General features: G+C 41.2%; 1 protein-coding gene across 1 annotated transcript in view; it reads right to left on the bottom strand.

The window, feature by feature from the left end:
• Positions 1-20,492, bottom strand: part of GLT8D1 (glycosyltransferase 8 domain containing 1) — a 29,897-nt gene extending 9,405 nt beyond the window's left edge. Inside the window, exons 1-7 of the mRNA XM_082265203.1 lie at positions 20,390-20,492; positions 15,242-15,290; positions 8,997-9,095; positions 6,559-6,775; positions 3,983-4,088; positions 3,815-3,899; positions 2,024-2,136 (exon numbers count right to left, since the gene is read on the bottom strand). Coding sequence (XP_082121329.1) covers positions 2,024-2,136; positions 3,815-3,899; positions 3,983-4,088; positions 6,559-6,775; positions 8,997-9,095; positions 15,242-15,257 — 636 coding nt within the window. The 5' untranslated portion in view covers positions 15,258-15,290; positions 20,390-20,492. The remainder of the gene's footprint in view (positions 1-2,023; positions 2,137-3,814; positions 3,900-3,982; positions 4,089-6,558; positions 6,776-8,996; positions 9,096-15,241; positions 15,291-20,389) is intronic.
• Positions 20,493-20,495: the final 3 nt, after the last annotated feature.

Genomic DNA, 20,495 nt, shown 5'->3' with positions numbered 1-20,495 from the left:
CTGAAGCAATCATACGTCTATTTCCCAAAGACAACCTGTGGAGAGGACACTGAGCATGTGCACTCTGCTTCTTTGGTTGACCATGGGGAGACCTGTTCTGAGTGGAACCTGTCCTGTTAAACCGCTGTATGGTTTTGCCCATCGTGCCGCAGCTCAGTTTCAGGGTCTTGGCAATCTTCTTATAGCCTAGGCCATCTTTATGTAGAGCATCAATTCTTTTTTCAGATCCTCAGAGAGTTCTTTGCCATGAGGTGCCATGTTGAACTTCCAGTGACCAGTATGAGAGAGTGAGAGCGATAACACCAAATTTAACACACTTGCTCCCCATTCATATGAGACCTTGTAACACCAACGAGTCACATGATACCGGGAAGGGAAAAATGGCTAATTGGGCCAAATTTGGACATTTTCACTTAGGGGTGTACTCAATTTGGTTGCCAGCGGTTTAGACATTAATGTCTGTTGAGTTATTTTGAGGGGACAGCAAATTTACACTGTTATACAAGCTGTACACTCACTACTTTACATTGTAGCAAAGTGTCATTTCTTCAGTGTTGTCACATGAAAAGATAATAAAATATTTACAATAAATGTGAGTGTATGTGTCTGCCTATATGTGTCTGTATAAATCAGCCGCCTTCAGTTAAAGTGGCTGCAGCCAAACTTAGTGGAGGGAGATTTCTGCAGCATATTTGGCAAGTACAGAATCACAATATATATAAAATAATAAGCAAAGTGGTCAGAGGGAAGCTTCAGAATCGCAAAGATATTTTTATTGTAAATTATGGGAGCAGACTGCAGTTCCCCTTTAACTTCTTTACAGAAAATGTCCCTATTGTGTATAAAGTGTGGTAGAGACATTAGATCATAAGAGTCTTCAGTTCATACAAACCGTTCCAGAAATTATCCGTTTAGATGTTTTGATATTACGGTATGATATATACAAACAATGTTTTGCAAGCCTCTCCCATTCTGTTGCAATTCTATTAGTTGTACTGCCAAGAAATCTGACTTGGCAGGTGTAAGAATTTGTCTTCCATTAAATAGTAGATGGCAAATTACTACCTGTTAAACTGGTCAGGGATTCTTAAGGGCTTATTCACACATACTGCTGAGAGACAGTAAAAATAGGCAGTTGTGTTAAAGGGGGTGGTAAAGCTGCAACTTAAAGTGTTACTAAACCCACAACAGTAAAATCAGTCTGTATATGCAGAATAGCATGCTTGTTATACTCACAGTGGAAACTAAGGGGTTAATCCTGCTCATTGTGTAAAAGGTTGTTTGACCCCGTCTTCTCTGATCCTCCCCCTTCTTCCAAAGTCCCCAATCCCCTGATAGTACAGAGCCTTGGGGGCACTCTGCACATGCTCAATTTGGCATGTATTGCTAGAGAGTTTTCTTTTTTTTTGGGGGAGGGTGCGTGTGATCGCCATAGAGCCAATCAGCACTGTCAAGACAGAGGGTCTGGGGTCATGCAGCCTCATAGGACGGTCAGAGGAGAACGAATACTCCTCCTACAAGCTTTAACCAGCTGATAGAAGTCACAAGACAGCTATATAATACTGATGAGAAAAGGTATTTAGCAGTTTTTTTTCATTACTAAAATAATTGCATTTCCATGTTCTGTGTACTTTGGGAGACCAGATATTGTGAATGCAAGGTCCTGGGTTTAGTAACACTTACACAGCAGCTGGAGGGGATTGTAAACATGCTGTGGCGTGCAATCCTTTGCTTTGTGGCTGCAGCACAATTGCCCCCTGTCAGGTTCAGTGCTTGTACAAGTTAATGAGGCCACACTGCAATTGCCCTGTAACTACATGCAATTCAGGCAGTGAGGACACGACATACCACCTCTCAGCCACCTGTCAACCAAGAACTTCCACCAATGCATATGGGCCCAAAGAATGATAAAATAAGGTTGCACATTATTTACATTATATACTTTATAAACATTGCAGTGCTCAAAAAGACACTAAATCAAAAGCATCATGCATCAGAAGCCCATACAAGGAAATAGAATTACCTGATTACCGGCGCCTCGAACAAGATATTTTGAGGTGACGGAATCACAATCCTCTGAAAATGCAGCTGCATGTCCAAGTTTTAATGGGGTCTTGTAAAGTTCCAGAATATCACCTGTCAGTGTAAAATGTTCAAAATCAGTTCATTATGACTAGTGATAACACATTTACCGAAACTAGAAAAAAGACAGACTAAAACAGGAGAAATATGAGATAAGCAAACCCATTCACACATAGCTGCTTTCCACCTGCATCATGACAATACGCCACATGTGGAGATTCATAAACGGTTGGTTGCATTGAAATAACATTAACATTTTTTGTTCCTCTGCCATTGGCAAGCCACTCCATGCCACCCCTCATACCTGCTCATTTTTCCCTGTACATAGGAAGAATACCATATTAGATGACTATTTTATATAGGAGTAATAATGGCCACATACTGTATGTTGCAATCCGATTGTATAGTCATCCTCAGATTCACAAACAACTATGTAGTGTGAGGGCATACCTGATCACTTCAAACTGATTGTTTAGGTAGGCTCATATACTAAAGCGAAACGAAACCCATAGAGTTTCAAAAAACAGTTATATTCTAGCATGTGTCAGGAATTTAACTGTCACATTTCCATGTGCTCTCAACCAAAATGTCAAACCATCAAATGGCTGGTGTCATAGCTGATAACAATAGCAGCATCATGGCAGTTGAAGATCAGACAAAGGACAAGATGGCAGCTTCCCTGGCTGAAAACGATAGGAGGGTTTAATTTTGCTTTAAAGAGGAACTTTAGTCAGAAAATTAAGTCCAGCTAGATCACTTCAGAGTGACCCCTTTAGCAGGTATTGCAATGTAAAACATAGCAAGTAAAATGTTGCTTATATGGTTTAAAATCAAATAATACACTGTCTTACCCTGCTCTGCACATGCACAGTTGCACTCCATTGTTAGGCACTGCTGATTTTAAAGAAGCTGATCTGCTGACAGCCTTAATGCGGAATTAAACCCTCCAATCCTTTACAGCCAAGAAAGCTTCTTCCGTCTGATCTGCAACTGCCATAGTGCTGCACATGTTCAGTTATGACACCAGCCATTTGATGGCTTGACAGTTTGATTGAGGATACAAGCAAATAGGACAGTTACATTCCTGGAATGCCAGGATTAGTAACTGTTTTTTGAAACTGTTGAATCAACAGGTTTAGTTCTGCTTTACGATTTACTGCTGTTCAGGGACTCTGGGCTTCAGCAAAATGGTAGCCTCCAGCAAGAAGAAACAGGAAAAATGCTGGAGGCATTTTACAGCACACACCAATTTTGGTAGCATAATTATTAATGTGGAATGTATGTTCCTTGTTAAATAAAATTATTTTTATCATATGATTAGGAGTAAAGTTCCTCTTTAAAGCGGAATTTAAAGCGGTACTGTAGCTGCTGACTTTTATTAGGACACTTACCTGTCCTGGAATCCAGCGATATCTGCACTGCAGGTGATTTTTCCATCGGCTGTCAAGTGCTGTCACTGCCTTTACCAGGAAGGGAATCCGGCAGCGTAGCCTTGCGGCTTCTCACCTGAGTTCCTACTGCGCAGTGGCATCATGTTCTGCTGCCACTGCAAGAATTCTTGGGCCAGATTGAAGAATAGCTGCAGCCGGCTTTTTTGACAAGTAATAGTACAGGGTATAGCAGCATGAGAAAGCAACATAGGTAGAAGGGTCCATTAGAACATAGAAAACCCAGGGTGCCAAAAATGTATAAACTTTTCTACCATAAAATGCAGTAAAATAAGGTAGCATACCTTGTACAATTATATCATCATCAAGATATATGATCTTCTCTACTCCAGGGACCAAATCAGGGAGGTAATATCTAGCAAAGGTTAGCTATGAAAAAAATAAAATGTATTACCAACTTCGCAAAGCATTTTAACCATAAAAGTTTTGCAATAAAGGCCTAATTTACTTACAGGTTTTGAACTAGCCTCAGCTCGAACTTTCCCATCAAGCACCTTGGGATCAAATTCTAAAATGTTATATTTGACATTTTTAAGTTTAGCGTCACCAAGCCATGTCCTGTTAAAAATATTAAAAACAAGCTTTAGGAGCAAGAAAAGTATCAGTTTACCAAAAGCTGGTATTTCAATTTTGGGTTTATGCAAGTAGGATGACCCACTGGTATCTTTAATTCATACAGGTGGTGAGATTACTGTACTTGCATACTCGGGTTCTTTTGCCTGCTATGACCTTCTCACACAGAAGCCATGACTGTTACACCAACAAATAATTATTCTGGTTGTGTAGTTGGTTGTGGGAGCGGATTTGCATATGGAGGACCCAAAGTTAAAGTTTAGTGATTTTTTTTTTTTTTAAATCAGCCTCACAGACTGTACCTACATGAATGATGAGTTTCCCATGTGCTGGTCGTTGCTCTGTTTCCTAGGAAATCTTAATTCCCCTGTCCCCTGGATACCCCTGAAGCAGTGATCTTTGATTGCTGTGCGGTTTATTTCAAGCTGCTCTACTTGTCACTTGCACTTATCAAAAGTGATTACTATGCTCACTCTTTTCACCCCCCACTATTAATTATAGCTGTAACATCTGCTCCTGCACTGAAAAATCAGTCTATGAACGAGGGTTGGGCAGATGAATGAAAGGTCCGCTTTCTCCATTCATAGAGGACTTTTCATTACGGGAACAGATAGTAGAGCTTCTATGAATGGAGGAAATTGATGGAAAGAGTAGTCAGCACTTTTGATAAATGCCTGTGACAGGTGAAGTATTACCCTCATAGCACAAGAAGATCACTGTTGTGAGGGTATCTGAGGGGCTTAGGAATGAAGATTTCAAGGAACAGAGCAACCACAGGAGTTTCGTCATTCAAGTAAATACTGCCCCTGGTGCAGACTTATATATTATTATACACACACACATATACACACCCAAAAACTTGAGCTTTAACCATTTCTAAAGCTAAAACTGTTTTTATAGTTTGGGATAGGGTGGGTAGGGGTTAGAATCCCTGTCAGGTTTTTTTTTTTTTTATGTCTTTGCCTGGGAGATTTATCACCTATTTTTGTCCTAGTGATCATTGTCAACATATTAAAGTAGTCAAGGGAACAGAAGGTGAGAAAGCATATGTTCCAGAGACAGGATTTTCCCTCATTTCTGGATCGGTCTACAATACGGAAAGTTAAGGGAATTTCCTCAATGAGACACAGACAGCAAAAAGAAAATGGGCCAGAGTATTATAGCTGATCTCCAGGTCCCCAAGTGCTTCCCCCAAAGCAGCACTTAATGGAAATAGTTTGTTTGGACCAGCTTGGTCCAAACAATCGATTTAAAGTGACATGCTACCTGAAATGTTGGCTTAAAGCTTATCTCCCGGTTTCCTAAGAAATGGTTAAGGTATACTTTTGAAGCAGATCTCAGCAGGTTGAAAACATTTGTACAATTTAGAGCAAGATCATGAAAATATAAGTTGATTTTTGGATGAAACTGGAATTCCTTTTTTAGTCATTGAAATTGCTATCCTAATGTTGCAAAAAAACAGATGGCTATAAAGAAAATCACTGTGTTTTGACATTCTCTTCTTGTCTGAACTGGCTGCTGCAGTGCTCCTTCAATCTGTCCTAGCAGGTATATCTAGTAGTGATCGACCAATATCGTTTTTTTTTTTTGTGCCGATACCGATATTTTGGTCATCGGATATTGGCCGAAATTTTTGGACATTTAAAAACATTTTTTTTTTTATTAAAAAAAAGGTACTGTGGTGGAGGGATCTGGAGGGTCTAAAAGACCCCAAACCCCTCCTCTGCACTTAAAAGCATTCAAAATGCCAAATTTGGCTGTTTTGAATGCTCGCATTTTTTTTAATTTGCCGCTGAGTACCCAGAAGTGATGTCATGACATCACTTCTGGGTTTTATACATGGAGACCCGATCAGAGCCGAATGCGGCTTTGATCGGGTCTTCTCTTCGGCGGCCATGCAGGTAGGATGCCCGGATCTCCCGGTGGGATGGGAGACCCGGGCGAGCCGCGGAAGGCGTCCCCTACCGCTGCTTGTAATGACAGCCGAGCGCTTCTCAGCCGCATCTGTTGTCATTACAAGACAGCCGACCGTCGGCTATAGACGCCGGTACTGGGGTGATGCCTCTAGCTGCAGGCATCACTCCGGTACATGCACTTTTCCTAAATATTGGCAATATCGGTAACCTCAGGGGCCGATTCCGATATAATCGGGGAAAGTGCATATCGGCCCCCCATATATCAGCATTGCCGATAATGGGTCAATCCCTAATATCTAGCACACAGTCATAACATTAATATATTTATCAAAGGCTCTTCTTGTATCTTTGGATCAGCTCAGTTTTAAATGCTGCCATTTTTGAGCAGCTGGCACAGGGAGTGATTTACTAGAGGGCCATCAGAATCTTATTATTGACTCGGTTCTACACTTCAGCTTCATAATCATGGAATTTGCAAGAACATGTTCACAGTACAATTTAAATTGCCTGGTCTCATCTCACTTGACAAAGAATAATACCTTAAATGCTCCTGGGTATCATTCGTTGTAACAATGTAGAATATGACACTTGACTTCGTATTACTGAAAACACTATTTATTGTAGTGACAACTCCTCCAAGTCTACTTTCTACAGCGGTGATGACCACAGGAATGTCCACGACACTCCTTTCTTCAGATACACCTTCAGGAGCTTCTGGTAAGAAATCAATACGCTGAAATCCCACAGGACCAGTATCTATAAAACAGAATTCCATTTGGTATTTTTAAATCATGTTTGACCAAAGACAGTAACAAAGGATTTGTTATTATTGAATGTTAATAGGCATTCAAACGTCTTCAACCATAGGCATTACAAGCTTATAAGTTCAGGCATTCAAGCACAACATGACAGCTAAACAATCCTACATTTTGCAGATTAACACACCAGAAACCTCCTGTAGTACTTAGTGGAACAGTTTGATGGAAAAAAAAGCCATCCTTTATTATAGAGTTTACTGGTCAAGACTGTTTGCTAAAGTCTAAATGTATAATGAGCCTTTTACCCGTTACCTTTTTTATGGATTTTGACAGCAATCATTTGGTGATAAAGTTCAATTCAATTTTTTTTTTTTTTTTTTGACACCCTCTTCCAGCATGAAAAAAAAAAATAGGGATGGAGTGGCAAAGCAGTCAGCTTTACCATGTTTCAGTACCCTCTGTGTCCTCATCCATAACCCAGCATTAGTTCCTCAGGGTTGAATGACACTCAGCACGAAACAAGCATAACACACTAGGGGACATTCATCAATCCTATCACAAGACAAAGCAATGCTAAACAGGAGCAGTGAGACGCATCCTGTGACAGATTTGTAACAAGTGAGTCATAAGCCCCTCTTTTAGCTCCTGTACAGTTGTACTTGTGACTGACTGAAACCTGACCCTTACCACTTCCTAATTATACATCTGTTTAGAGGTGGCTTTCTGTTTTCCCCATTGTCAGGTAGCCATCGCTGTTGTGGGGTGTGTTTTGTCCGGAGCGGTGAGGCTGCCACTCACATCGGGATCATCAAGAACGGTGCTCTGAACGGACTCCTGTGAGTTGATTGCCATCCGCTGATGACGTCATCCATCAGCGCAGCTCCAGCTGCCTGAAGCAAGGAGACGCCGCTGTGCTGTAGGTCAGCTTGCGGCGGGATTGGGCTACGGGGGGTTGAGCCTCCCCCCCCTCCTTTTTCCATCATCTTCAGGCTTTTCCATCTTCCTGGCACAAGTGCTCCTGTTGTCCCTTCACAAGCTGTGTGTCCGGACAGTCAATCCCACCCAATCACTGGGTTCACTCAACAGGTATTGCCTCACTGCTGGATGCACCCTGCTCAATAGTGTTTTTTACAGATTTTAATAAATGTGACATTTTTTTTCACTGTGACTATTCTCTTTTTTAATTGTGATTCCAAGTGCCCACCTGTCATTAGTTTTGGGAGCGCTATTATACCCATTAATCTGTTGTGTCACGTTTCTCAGCTGGATCTGGGCATGGGTCAGCTGCAACCCTGACATGACTTTACTGGCATTTTGGCTAAAATCCGTCCATCCCACACAGTTTGATATCACAGTTTTTGGGATCTCTGATCGATCATTTTCAGCGCCAGGAATTGCTTGTATAAGTATTTGTTTGAGTGATTAGAAGAGAATAAAATTCCTCATGCAAGATCTCTCTCTCAAGCAATTGTCCAGAAGGTCTCTGGTTTGTGATTTGGTCACACTGAAGGACTGGTAAAAGAGGGAATATGCTATACTATACAAATCCTTGCAACACCATGCAAACTGCATTGTCTTCCCCACCACAAAACAGACGCCATGTTACAATCTCTGCCATGATTAGCCTCCCCCCCTTTACACTTGAGGTTGGGGGTTGCAAAAAAATGTACACAATGCAGAAAAAAATTATCCCCTGTTGTGTTTGACGAGCACTGCCGCCCGCTAAACCGTACCACCCGCATTAAGATGAATAGTGGGTTGAAACAGTCAAACACCCTTTGAAGAGCAATCTTCAAAGTGTAAATGAGTCCTTCAAGAGTTAATGGTAGTTGTTAACTCACCTACATATCAGGATTTAGAATGTCTGAAAACACGATCTGTGATTGCTAATGGCAAAAGGCCAATGAGACTACATTATGATGCAAACACCCTTCCCTCATGATGCACCTGTACTCCAAAATAGTAATGTTCCCCTTTAAACTGCTACACAAATTCCACAGAGGACACCATTTAAATGTATTTCATGGCCTTCCTATTCACCAGATCTGATTTCAGAGCAGCACATGAAGAGTTGTAATTTCTTGAAACATCATCAGATACAATATGTTTAGTATATTTTTTTCTAGATGATGCCCACACATACAGATTGTTTGTTATTTTGTCAACCCCTTATATGGAAAACATACAAGCTGCTGTGGTTAAATGTGTTCACTAATCACCTGAATTTTGCCGCATCAGTATGTCGCTCAGACCCAGCAGATTATGGTGTAAGATCAGTAGGAACACCACTGCCGCCAGCACAATGATTAATATGTTCACTGAAAGAAAACAGATAAGCAGTTATCAAAAACGGATCTGTACAAACTTCACATTAGCAAAGATACAAACATCTGAAAAGTCTCAGATTTTACTAGGAAGTTCTACTATTGATTTGTATGACAAAATACAGGTTTGGAATGGAAATATTTTTAATTCCAATGGCTATAATATAAAACACTGCAGTTCTGTCTTCCTGTGGTCACTCTGTCTTTATTCAAGTTTTCACCGGTCAAAGCCTTTAATGCCATCAGTTTTTACTTCCAAAGAAATTAATCAAAAACTACCATAGAAGACCACTGGTTTTAGTAAATAAAATTTTCTTATGTTGGCCATACGCAGGTAGTTGTGTAGCGGGTGAGGAAGAAAACAGGATTCCTCCATATGAATCCACTCAAACAAGGTCAGGGCCACCACCAGCAGCTGTTAGAGTACACCTTATACAATGATCAAAATTCAGCCGGTCCTTGTTGGGCCAGCTTTCAGGTAGAACTTTGGCAATTTTTTACATTTTTCATAGAGTGGGGAGTGGTTTGAACTATGGCTGGGTTTTTTTATGTCTGTGTCCCAGCTACTAGCACTGCCCTTGGTTACTCTCCTAGTGACACAACAGTAAATGGGGAAGCGGACTTCATTAAGAACCTGAGAAATGCTTTAAGTGCCGGTTCACATATATGTGATGTGGGAATCCTGCAAATCCACTGAGGGTTCCCGCATCGCATTTAACTTGCAGGCAGTTCACACTGCCATATGCGAATCACTGGGGGCGTCAATACAAAAAGTTTTGACACCCCCCAGAACTGTCAGTTTGGACATGAATCGGATTGCATTGGTGTGAACCACCATGCAATCGGATTCTGCTGCGGACCCAAATAAGGGTCCTGTGTGAGTGGTGTCTGAATGCGATGCAAATTCAGCCATACAGCCTATATGGCCGAATTCGCATTGCACAGATATCGCATGTGATTTTCAGAGCAGTGCACTCCGAATCACATGCAATGTCTGTCATTGCACATATGTGAAAGAGAGAGACAGAGACAGACAGACAGACAGACAGACAGACAGAGAGAGAGAGACCGAATGGTGGCTCTGTGTGTGAATGGACATGCAGAGCCACAGCTCAGGAGCGAGCCTCGGGTGCCACCATTGCAAATTGCTTTCTATGAGGGCACTGGGCAAGAGGGAGGGGCCAGGAGCTCCGGCAAGGGACCAGAGAAGAGAATCAGGGCTGCTCTGTTCAAAACCCCTGCACAGAGAGCAGGTAAGTATAACAGGTTTTATTTTTTACATTTTTTAAAAAGAGACTTATCACTAATATCACTAATACCCATCCCAAATGACACAACAGGAAGTAAAAGTAAATTCCCTCAACCGTTTTAAAGAGGAAGTAAACTTCCATCTTTAAAGGTTACCTATAGGCAAGTCTATAACAAGGTTTACCTATAGTATAGGTAGTGTAAATATCTTCAAAACATCCACGGTTTAGGGGATATTTACTGTACATGCAGCCAGTGACATCACTGGCACCTGCGCTATGAAGGAACGGCCACCCATGCTGTTCCTTCAGAGCCCAGTCCTGTGACTGGCAGCTCCTGTGCGCATGCGCAGGAGTGATGTGATTGCAGCTCTGGCCAGTCACAGAGCCGGAGTCCACAAATCCGGAAGCAAGACGGGTGAAGATGGAAGCTGTCTCCAGCGATGACATTGCATTACTGGAAGGCTTCCTTTTAAGGTAAGTTTCACATAATGTGCTAGTATGCGATGCATACCAGCACATTATGCCTTTGCCTTGCAGGTAAGCAGAAAAAAAAATGTGCTGCAGTTTACAACCTCTTTAAGGGCAGTAATAAGCATCTGACAGAAGTTATAATCCACAACAAAGTTTTGACAGAAGTTCTACGTTAAACCTAAACTCAAGCCTGACCAGTCTCGGGCAACTGCACAGGTTCATTTCCTGTTCCTATCTCTGATTGCACTGCACACTGTGAGCTTATCACACTGCATAATAAAAGCTGCAGCACATCAATTAGAACCCACCTCATTTTCTGGCTGGAGGATGACCAACGTCATCCAACACTTTCCTCTCTAGCCAAGCTGCCCCTGCCCCAACCCTTTCATTCATTGGGTTTTAGTTCTTTCAATCATGGATGCTCAGCACCACAAGTGGGCATTACCTAGAATGATTTGCATTTTTTAGAACTCTAAGTACAGCCCCTCCCACCAGCCATGATCTGCCTGCCCTGCGCAGGGACCACTTTCCACCATTTCCAACTGAGACCCACCACTTGGTTTTCTATTTCTGTTCCCCCGATGGGGGCAACTGTATTTGTATATATTTTTTGTATGTGATGTGTTCTAATTGTTATTTTTGTCTTAAGGCATGTACTGTGCATGCTTTTTATTTATTTGATTGAATAAATATGGATTTTATATAATATTTGTGTGGTATATTGTGACCATCCCTTTAAAGGCCTTAAAAACCCCACTTTTCTTGGTTTTGTATATCAAAAGGGGTGTGGCCTTAATTTTTTCACAGTATATGTTTTGTACTGCTGTATTAGTGTGTAGAGTCCTGAAGAAGCTGGGTTTTCGGTGAAAGGCTTTGATATCATGCAGGTGATTGCCGGACGTCCATAGTCACGCTTTTCATTGCTTCTATCTCACTGGGTGGATTTAGCAGGATAGCAAAGACAAAGCAGAGATTCACATATATGCGGTCAGCACCATGGATTGGATTTCCAGCGATATGCAACGATTCTTCTTTGCTATTCTACTACTACTGGTATGGATTGCACAACGATCAGGTTTGACACACATGCTATATGCTTTATCGCTTGATCAATGAGACTGTCAACTAAGTTATGAGACTGAGTGCCTGGCTCTCAGAGCGTAGAGGTCATTTCGGGACTGACAGACAAATCTGCTGGTTGTCAGCTGCATAGATATTTCACTCTGTCTTTATCCTCCACTCCTTGCTCAAAGGCAATTAATCCAGGCAGGCTATTATGCAATCATTTTCTTTGTTCCTCTAGTTTGAAATTCTACCCCCCGGGGGACTCTACACACGGATGCAGCAGTAGTGACTGACTATGCATTCAATATTTGTAGACCCGCATTAGTGGTCACATCCACATGTCGGTCTGTATCTGCTGCGTCACCACTGTGTTTTGAGCCCCAGATTGATTTAGATGCACTCACCTCTTATAGGAACAGTCAAACAGTCATTAGAGGGATGTTTGAGTAGTGTGTATGCGAGTATGGCATCCAGCGCACCGTTTTGGTTTTATAGACAACGTTGTCTGTTTTATTGATTAGTGATGGGCTGGTCCTGTTTTTCATTTTTGCTTAGCGGATTTTGGAGCCTAAATAAAATTATGACTTTGATAGAATATTGTTGTTTTTGCTATTTTTTTGCTACTATACCCTGAAGGCTTATCGTTATGGTACTTTATGCAGTTTCTTCTTATCTGTAGGTTTTTGTACATGTTTTGTTGTGACCATAGAGCCCCACTTTATTTAGGCGAGTAGGTAAGTAACTAGAGATCTCATTCTGTAAGACACCTCCTTAACATGTTCTGTTCCCCCTGTTTATGTTCATTTACGAGTGTTTAAGGCATAAGCAGATATAAATACACATACAAATTGAAGCCAAACTCCAGCTCACACTTCAAAATCAGTTACAGCAAACAATTTTGTTTCTTCTGGGATAAAGGTATTACATGAATAATTAAAAACTGATCATTGTAAGCACCCCTGCCAGTGTTAACTGGTTTGTCTCCTCCCTGTAAACTGTTACACCTGGAAGAGAGCTTGTGCTTCTGTAAAAACAGCAGACTTCTGGCTAGATCACCAGATGAAAATAAAAGAAAGAAACCCTAAAAAATAAAACGAACGCAGCCATCACATCTAAGAATTTGTAAACTGCGATATAATAAAATGAATGTGTATAGCCTTAGTAGGGAAGGCTACCTACAGCACTTGCTTAATATTAGTAATGGTAATGCTTTCAAAAATTACTTAAGAATAAAGTGCATAAATATTGAAGTGCAAACTATGCATATATGATACAAAGCAATAAATAAAATAAATAAGCGTTTCAAATATTCCAGTTCAATATAAAGTGCATGAGACGTGACACGTGCTAATGTCTCATTGGTGCTCCACAAAGTTCATAAATAAAGGTGACTTTAATGTGAAAAATGTTCAAAAGTATATTTCTCTTGTGCCATATGGGAGATAAAGCGCAGGTGCTCAGTGCCAGGCTTCCCAAGCAGCCTTATGGTATCACTCCTTATTTCACAGTGTAGGGTAGTAAGAATGGCTCACTCACCGGAAGAAGTGGGTCTTATATGCCTTATGGCATTAAGACCAAGTAGCGCTCATTTGGCCACCAGGGCCAGGATCATCAGATCGAATCCTTCCTCTTAAACAGGAACAACCATAGAAGGATTGAAATTCGGCTGAACCCTGCTGAACTGGCTGGATTTTAATCCATCTCTAGCCAGCTTAACACTTGTATACCTTGTGGACACAAATGAGGCAAAGGCCTTGTATTTTACTATGCAACTTCTTTACAAAATGTAGTCAACTAGCTAGTCTTAGAAAGGTATATAAATTCATAATGAGACACACACTTTGCTTTTATTATTTTAGAAAAACATTTAAAATATACTTAAAAAAAAAAAAAAATTATATATATATATATTTATATATATATATAATTACATTTTTAAGTCAGGAAAGTTAGAAAACAAAAAAAAAAAAAAAAAAAGGGTATTAGCTTGACATAAATAATAGCTGTAAATGCAATTAAGGCCTAACTCCACGTTTAATGTTCCTTCGGTCTGTTTGGGCCAAGTGCGCTTGCTGGGTGCGCTGTATTAACCGTATGTAGCACTTAGCTACATACCGTACACAGGAAAACGTTCTGACAGTGGGATAGCAACTTCCTATCCAACTTAACTTATGGAGTTGGGCTAAACGCAGCACAGCCATTCAGAGGAAGCTATTTATATCTACGAATAAATACAAAAGCTTCCTCTGATTGGCGATTGTGACGCCATCCACCCGCCTCTCTGCCGTAGCCAATAAGAAGCAGCTTTGTATTCATTTATAGAATACAAAGCTCCCGTAAATGGCTGAGCATCACTCAACCCAGCTCTATTTTGTTTTGGGAGTGGAACACAGGAACACAGTGCTGTATACTGTATGCACCTGATTATACATACAGTTAAAGAGGAGTTTCAGTCAGTAAAATAAAAAAACAAATTTAAAGTCAGCAGCTACAAATACTGTAGCTGCTGACTTTTAATATAAAGGACACTGTCCAGGGATCCCACGATGTCGGCTACCCAAGCCGTTTCCTCAATTAGCTTTGAGTACAAGCGCCGGGCATCTGTAGTAAGAGAAACAGGAAGTGAAGCCTTGCGGCTTCACAGCCTGTTTCCTACTGCGCATGTGCGAGGCACGCTACACTTTCTAAATGGTCCAGAGCAGGGGCTGGAAATGATGTAGATCGCTGTGCGGTGAGATTACCAGGAAGTGGGAGAGGGTAACCCCACCCAAAAAGTGCCAAATGTGACAGTGGAGGGAACAAAACAAGCGGAGCTTCCCCTTTTGGGTGGAGCTATGCTTTAATATCGCGGGCCCAGAAAGCATTACTGTTAGTGTATTAAATAGTATGTTTGAGCCAGCTGTGTCAAAATGAACTATTTAAAAAGGGACATGAAATGTAGTGTTAGGCTTTCAAGCTTTGTTGTATAAATTGTAACTATATCTACATAAGGGAAGTCATATTTGTTCATTACTTATGCAGGCTCTGCTTCCAAGTTTGCTTCATAGTGGTTATGCGTCACACCTCCTTCCAGCAATGCAAACCCATGAACAGGTAGCCTATGCTAGTGTATGCAGTCCTGTACGAAGCTCAGCACTCCGATGTAAAAAAATGTAAAAAATCAGGTGCATTGGACAAGGACTCAACTGATGTGAGGTGTGCATTGTTATTACTGTAGATGTTGGGGAGAAAAATAAGGCATAGCTTTGGAATTTTTTTTTTTGTTTGTGGTTTCGAACTAATTTTAAAGAGATACAAACACCCGAAAAGAAGAAGTCGGAAGTATAGTGCAGCAAATTTAAAATAGATGCTTACCTTTACGGCAACTCATTTTCAAAATAATTCCTTTCTGTGGCAACTAAGTCTACAAAACAGAGGAATAAAAATATATTACATCATTGTATAAATATAACAATTTTAATTAACCTTTGTATTCAATGAGTATACGCTGCGAGGAGAACATCTAAAATTGATTGTATCTAAAAACTGTGTAAAGCCTAGTATACACTATTAGAGAATCAGGTGTAACAATCCGTATTTGGAACAATTGTTCAATTTTCTGTTTGTTAGTACATTGCTTTCGAGAGATGATATGGATTGTTTAGATTAAAATTTTCAAAGAGATATGTTGAAAAATTTTCATAAAAAAAAAAAAAAAAAAGCGAATGAGCAAGTCTGCACATGTTCAGAAAACAAATACAACCATAGAATGGACAGACTGTAGCTAAGTATGTGGGAAGTTATCCTCTAATGTTCAATAGTTTTCTTACCATTTTAGGCATTCTCATTTTAACATGGGATGAAGACACAGAAAAATGTGACCATTTTGGGAAACAGTAAGGCTACGTTCACATGTGGGCGTAGCGGATCGCGGGCAGAATCACCGCGATTCTGCCTGTGATCCGGAAATCATTGCAAATCGCGGGACGCCTGTGCGATGTCCGTGAATTGCAATGGCACCCCAAACGCTGTGCGATGTTGCCGCGATTTCCGCCTGCCGAATCGCGGTAACATCGCGCAAACAGAATCACGAGACGCACGACGCACAAAAGAAGCTCCTGTAACTTTTTGGGAGTCATGCGTCCCGCGATTCTGTTTGCGCGATGTTACCGCAATTCGGCAGGCGGAAATCGCGGCAACATCGCACAGCGTTTGGGGTGCCATTGCAAATCACGGGCATCGCACAGGCGTCCCGCGATTTGCAATGATTTCCGGATCACAGGCAGAATCGCAGTGATTCTGCCTGCGATCCGCTACGCCCACATGTGAACATAGCCTTAAACCAAAAGGTTTGATTCCACGTTAATAAAGTCAGTCAAAAGAAATATATCTTCTGAGCAGCTGCAATGGATGACTGCACTTTTTACACTGCTCTCTATCAAAAAAAAACAAAACCCCAACTAAATAGCTAAATACACAATAAGAATACATACAATAGGGATCCAAAAAAAAAATAAATAGTTGATCATAGACAATATATACATAAGTACATGTATGTGTTTTCTGAGTGTTCTATGTGCATTGTGGTATGAATGACCTATAGGGACCAGTTCATAATTAGCGATTTGGGTTTGCAAGCGGGTTCACCGCAATGCTGGCAAAACACAGCATGACTGTTTGTGCGCCATTCATTCTTAATGGCGCCTAAAACTAAGTGCGGCTTTGCCACGAATATTGCATTGCAATTGTGGCAAACTGCATTAAGCAAAGCCTGTTGCCCAGAAACGAGCAGGAGTTCTTTTGAGGAACAAGCTTCACATGATGTGGTTTGCCCCAATTGCTGCGCGACATTCATGGCAAAACCACACTGTTTTGATGCCATTAACAATAAATCGCACAAAAACATATGTGCTGCGTTTAGCCAGCATTACAGTGAGATTTAGAATTGCAGGCGGAATCGTGGCGATTCCACCCCCAATCCCAAGTCGCTAGATGTGAGCAGGATCTAAGACTTTTGAACACCTTATTGTTGGATCTGCCTGGAATGTATTTAACTGATTTAAAGCACAACTGAACCCATCAATTTAGCGGTTTCAAAAAAACAGTTACATTCCCGGCCTGACAAGAATGCTGTCACATTTGCTTGTGCTTTCAAACTGTCAAACCATCAAATGACTGGTGTCATAACCGATCACATCATGGCAGTTGCAGTTCAAACAGAAGCAAAGATGGCAGATTCCTTGGCTTAAAATGATAGGACTGTTTAGTTCTGCTTTAAACTGAAAGATCAGTTGGGCTTTAACATAAAATACATTAGGCTTCATTCATTCACCTCTGTGAACACACCAGGGTAAGAATTGTTTTTTTAAAAAAGTGACAGTTATCAGTTGAGTCAACTGAGATTTTAAATGTACAGCGACATGGCTGATAAAAAAAAAAAAATCTCCCCTATCCATGTGTAAAATTTTAAATCCAAACCAAACTTTGCCTTTACTTATCTCCCCCCTCTGTCCATAAGCTTCTTCATCGGCATCTTCTCCCCCACTTCTTCTGAGTTTAGGGTCTCGGCTATTGGCGGGCACAGGATGACATACAGTAGCTCCTGTGCATGCATTCCCCTTCTTTCTGAAGGGCTTCCATAAAGGATCAGAGCAATGCTCTGTGCCGGCGCTGACCAATTAGAATCTCTCTGATCTTTTCCAGAAGTTGTGCAAAAAAGAAGGGGAGAAGAGAGGGAATTTCAAATCCCCAGCCTGCTACACTGGCACTTACAGCGGTAACCCAGGGGCAGAGATGTATAGTAACGAAGTAGAACTACTTAAGTACTGTACTTAAGTACCGAAATGCGGTATCTGTACTTTCCTAGAGTAGAATTTTTTTCTCCTACTTCTACTTTTACTTCACTACATTTTTTCGATGATTTCAATACTTCTACTCAAGTATTTTTTTTTTGTGCTGCATAGTTACTCGTTACTTTTAAAAAAATTACCACTGCCAGAACAGTAGATGGCAGGTTGCATAAAGCTCAAAAAAATGTGTATAATGTCATTTGTAAATCAGCGCATACGAAAATTAAGGCTGTGTATAATAAAAGCTGCTATACCAAATCTTTCCGATAAAAAGAAAATATGAAACAAACAAATAAATGGTGCTACAGCGCTTAAAGTGCATCAAGAAACTACTAACAAACACAAGTTAATCATTTGAATAAATCATTTGAAATAATAAAAAACAATATGATGTTCAAACTTTTGACTTCTTTCTTTAATAACTACATAACACAGTACTTGTACTTCTACTTTCAGTACTTGAGTAGAATTTTTTTTTCAAAACTACTGGTACTTTTTACTTTTAGTACTTAAGTAGCAAATTTTTTGAAAAAACTACTTGCAATACTTAAGTAAAAAAAATGTTGAATACTTTAGTACTTCTACTTAAGTAACTTTTTCTGTGAGCACTTCCACTTCTACTCAAGTCACTTTTTGATCGAGCACTTGTACTTTTACTCAAGTAGAAATTTCGAGTACTTTATACAAGTCTGCCCAGGGGCAGGGAGTTAGGCCGTGGGGTGTTGCTTCTATCTCAGCCAATGAGAGAAAAGAGACCTGGGAGAGATGAGGATCTCATGCACATCGCTGGATCATGGTGGGGCTCAGGTAAGTATTAGAGAGGTCTGGGGGACTGCAGCACAGAGGTTTGGTTTTTACCATAGAATGTACAAAGGTAAAACATTCGAGCCTTTTAAACCACTTTCAATTTTACAGAAAATGACAGCGCTGCAGATTGAAAAGGAAAGATCATTTTCAACAAAAATACATTACAACATGGCTTGTGCCAAAAACATATATGCTATAATATTTATTATTTTTTTAATTGTGATATTTTTTGTCTCACAAAAGTGGAGTTACCCTTTAAGCTTTTCTAAATGGTTCGTTCACATTTACCAAAAAACTGCCTATGCAGGTAAGGGGTGCCAATAGATAAGCTGTATAGCTTTGACTACATTTGAATAATGCCCTTGCTATAGGTATAGGTCATGTATGTACCTCCTGAAGCCTTGCTTGAAAAAAAATAAAAATAAAACTTCCAAAGATGGCATTGTCCCATCCTGCCTTGTTGCTAGGATGTTGCTAAGACACTCCCAGTTGCTGTTGCTCACCCCCACCATCACAAGAGTGAGCTCTCAATCCCCTACACTTGTGGTCAAATATCCCCTCCGTTGCAGCATTGCTAAACTCAGAGCTACTGCGACAGGAGGAAGAACCTTTTGGCCAAAATCAAGTGTAGCAGCTGTTCCTATTAAAGTCCATTAGGGATGCTCCATCATCATTCTGGCCTTATTTCTGGGATGCTTGCTGTATAGTATTCCTACTGGAATTATGGGGATTCTGAGGGATCTCCCCCTTGGGAAGGAACAGAAAAGATGCATGCACTACGCAAGTTTGGCTGTTTTGAATGCTGTCATTTTTTTTTTAATCTGGCGCCAGATAGTACCCGGAAGTGATGTCACTCATGACATCACTTCCGGGTTTTTGCATGGCAACCCATTTAGAGCCGAATGCGGCTTTGATCGGGTCTTCAGGGGCCGTGCAGGCTGGTTGCCCGGGAGACCCGGGCGAGCCGCGGAAGGTGGCTTGGGGGGGGTTTGGGGGACGTCCCCTCCCGATCCTTTTAATGACAGCCGAGCAGCTTCTTAGCCGCATCAGTTGTCATTACAAGACAGCTAACCGTCGGCTAAGGACGCCGGTACCGAGGTGATGCGTCTAGCTGCAGGCATCACTCCGGTACAAAATATCGGCAATATCGGTCACCTTGGTGGCCGATTCCGATATATCGGGGAAAGTGCATATCGGCCCTCGATAATTGGTCGATCCCTAGTTATAACCTTCCCTTACTCTATCCAAAATGAAAAAAAAAAAAAACACTTTGCCTAAACTTTAAAGGGCCGGTTCGTACCAGATTGTGGTGTGGGAATGGCACGTTTCCCGCAGCGCACGTGAACGCGTTCCCCTTGCAAGGTGCGTGCAGGTGCTATTTTTTGTTAATGCATCTCGCAAACATAGAAGCCTTGCAGCCACCAAACCGCATGGTACAGCATGCACCTTCCCTTGCAGTTTGATGCGGTGCGATTTACAAAGGTAAAAAAAAAAAAAAAAATCGCAAGACTTTTTCTGAATTCCTGCGTGTTTAGCAGCCCATTGAAATGAACACAAAGGACTGTGCGTTCCGGTGTGAGCCGGCCCAATACAGCAGGCAGTGTTTGGTAGGAATAGGTCTGTGATGAGGAATGCTGAGGTAAGTCAGGAGGGAAATGGCTCAGCAGCTGCTGTGGAAGCACAATACCCAGCATGCCCCTTCATAACACTGCACACTGGGACAGTTCCACTATAACTGGGAGAAGTCAGTGAGAAGGTCTGTTTATCCCGCAGACAGCCAGTCCATGCTATCACTGCAGATATGTATAAAGAGAGAAGACACACATCACCTACTATATACACATAGAGATACATACAACGAACTCACCGCAGTCTGGAAACCCCGCCTCCCGCACACAACTACATACAGATACAGCCAAACTGCCAACTCAACATCAGTACAGATCTACAGGCAGGACACACCCACTGGACCA

This window comes from Pelophylax lessonae (genome assembly GCF_965119305.1).
Source record: "Pelophylax lessonae genome assembly, chromosome: 8".
NCBI lineage: Eukaryota > Metazoa > Chordata > Amphibia > Anura > Ranidae > Pelophylax > Pelophylax lessonae.
This window is presented reverse-complemented; position numbering and strand designations above follow the sequence as displayed.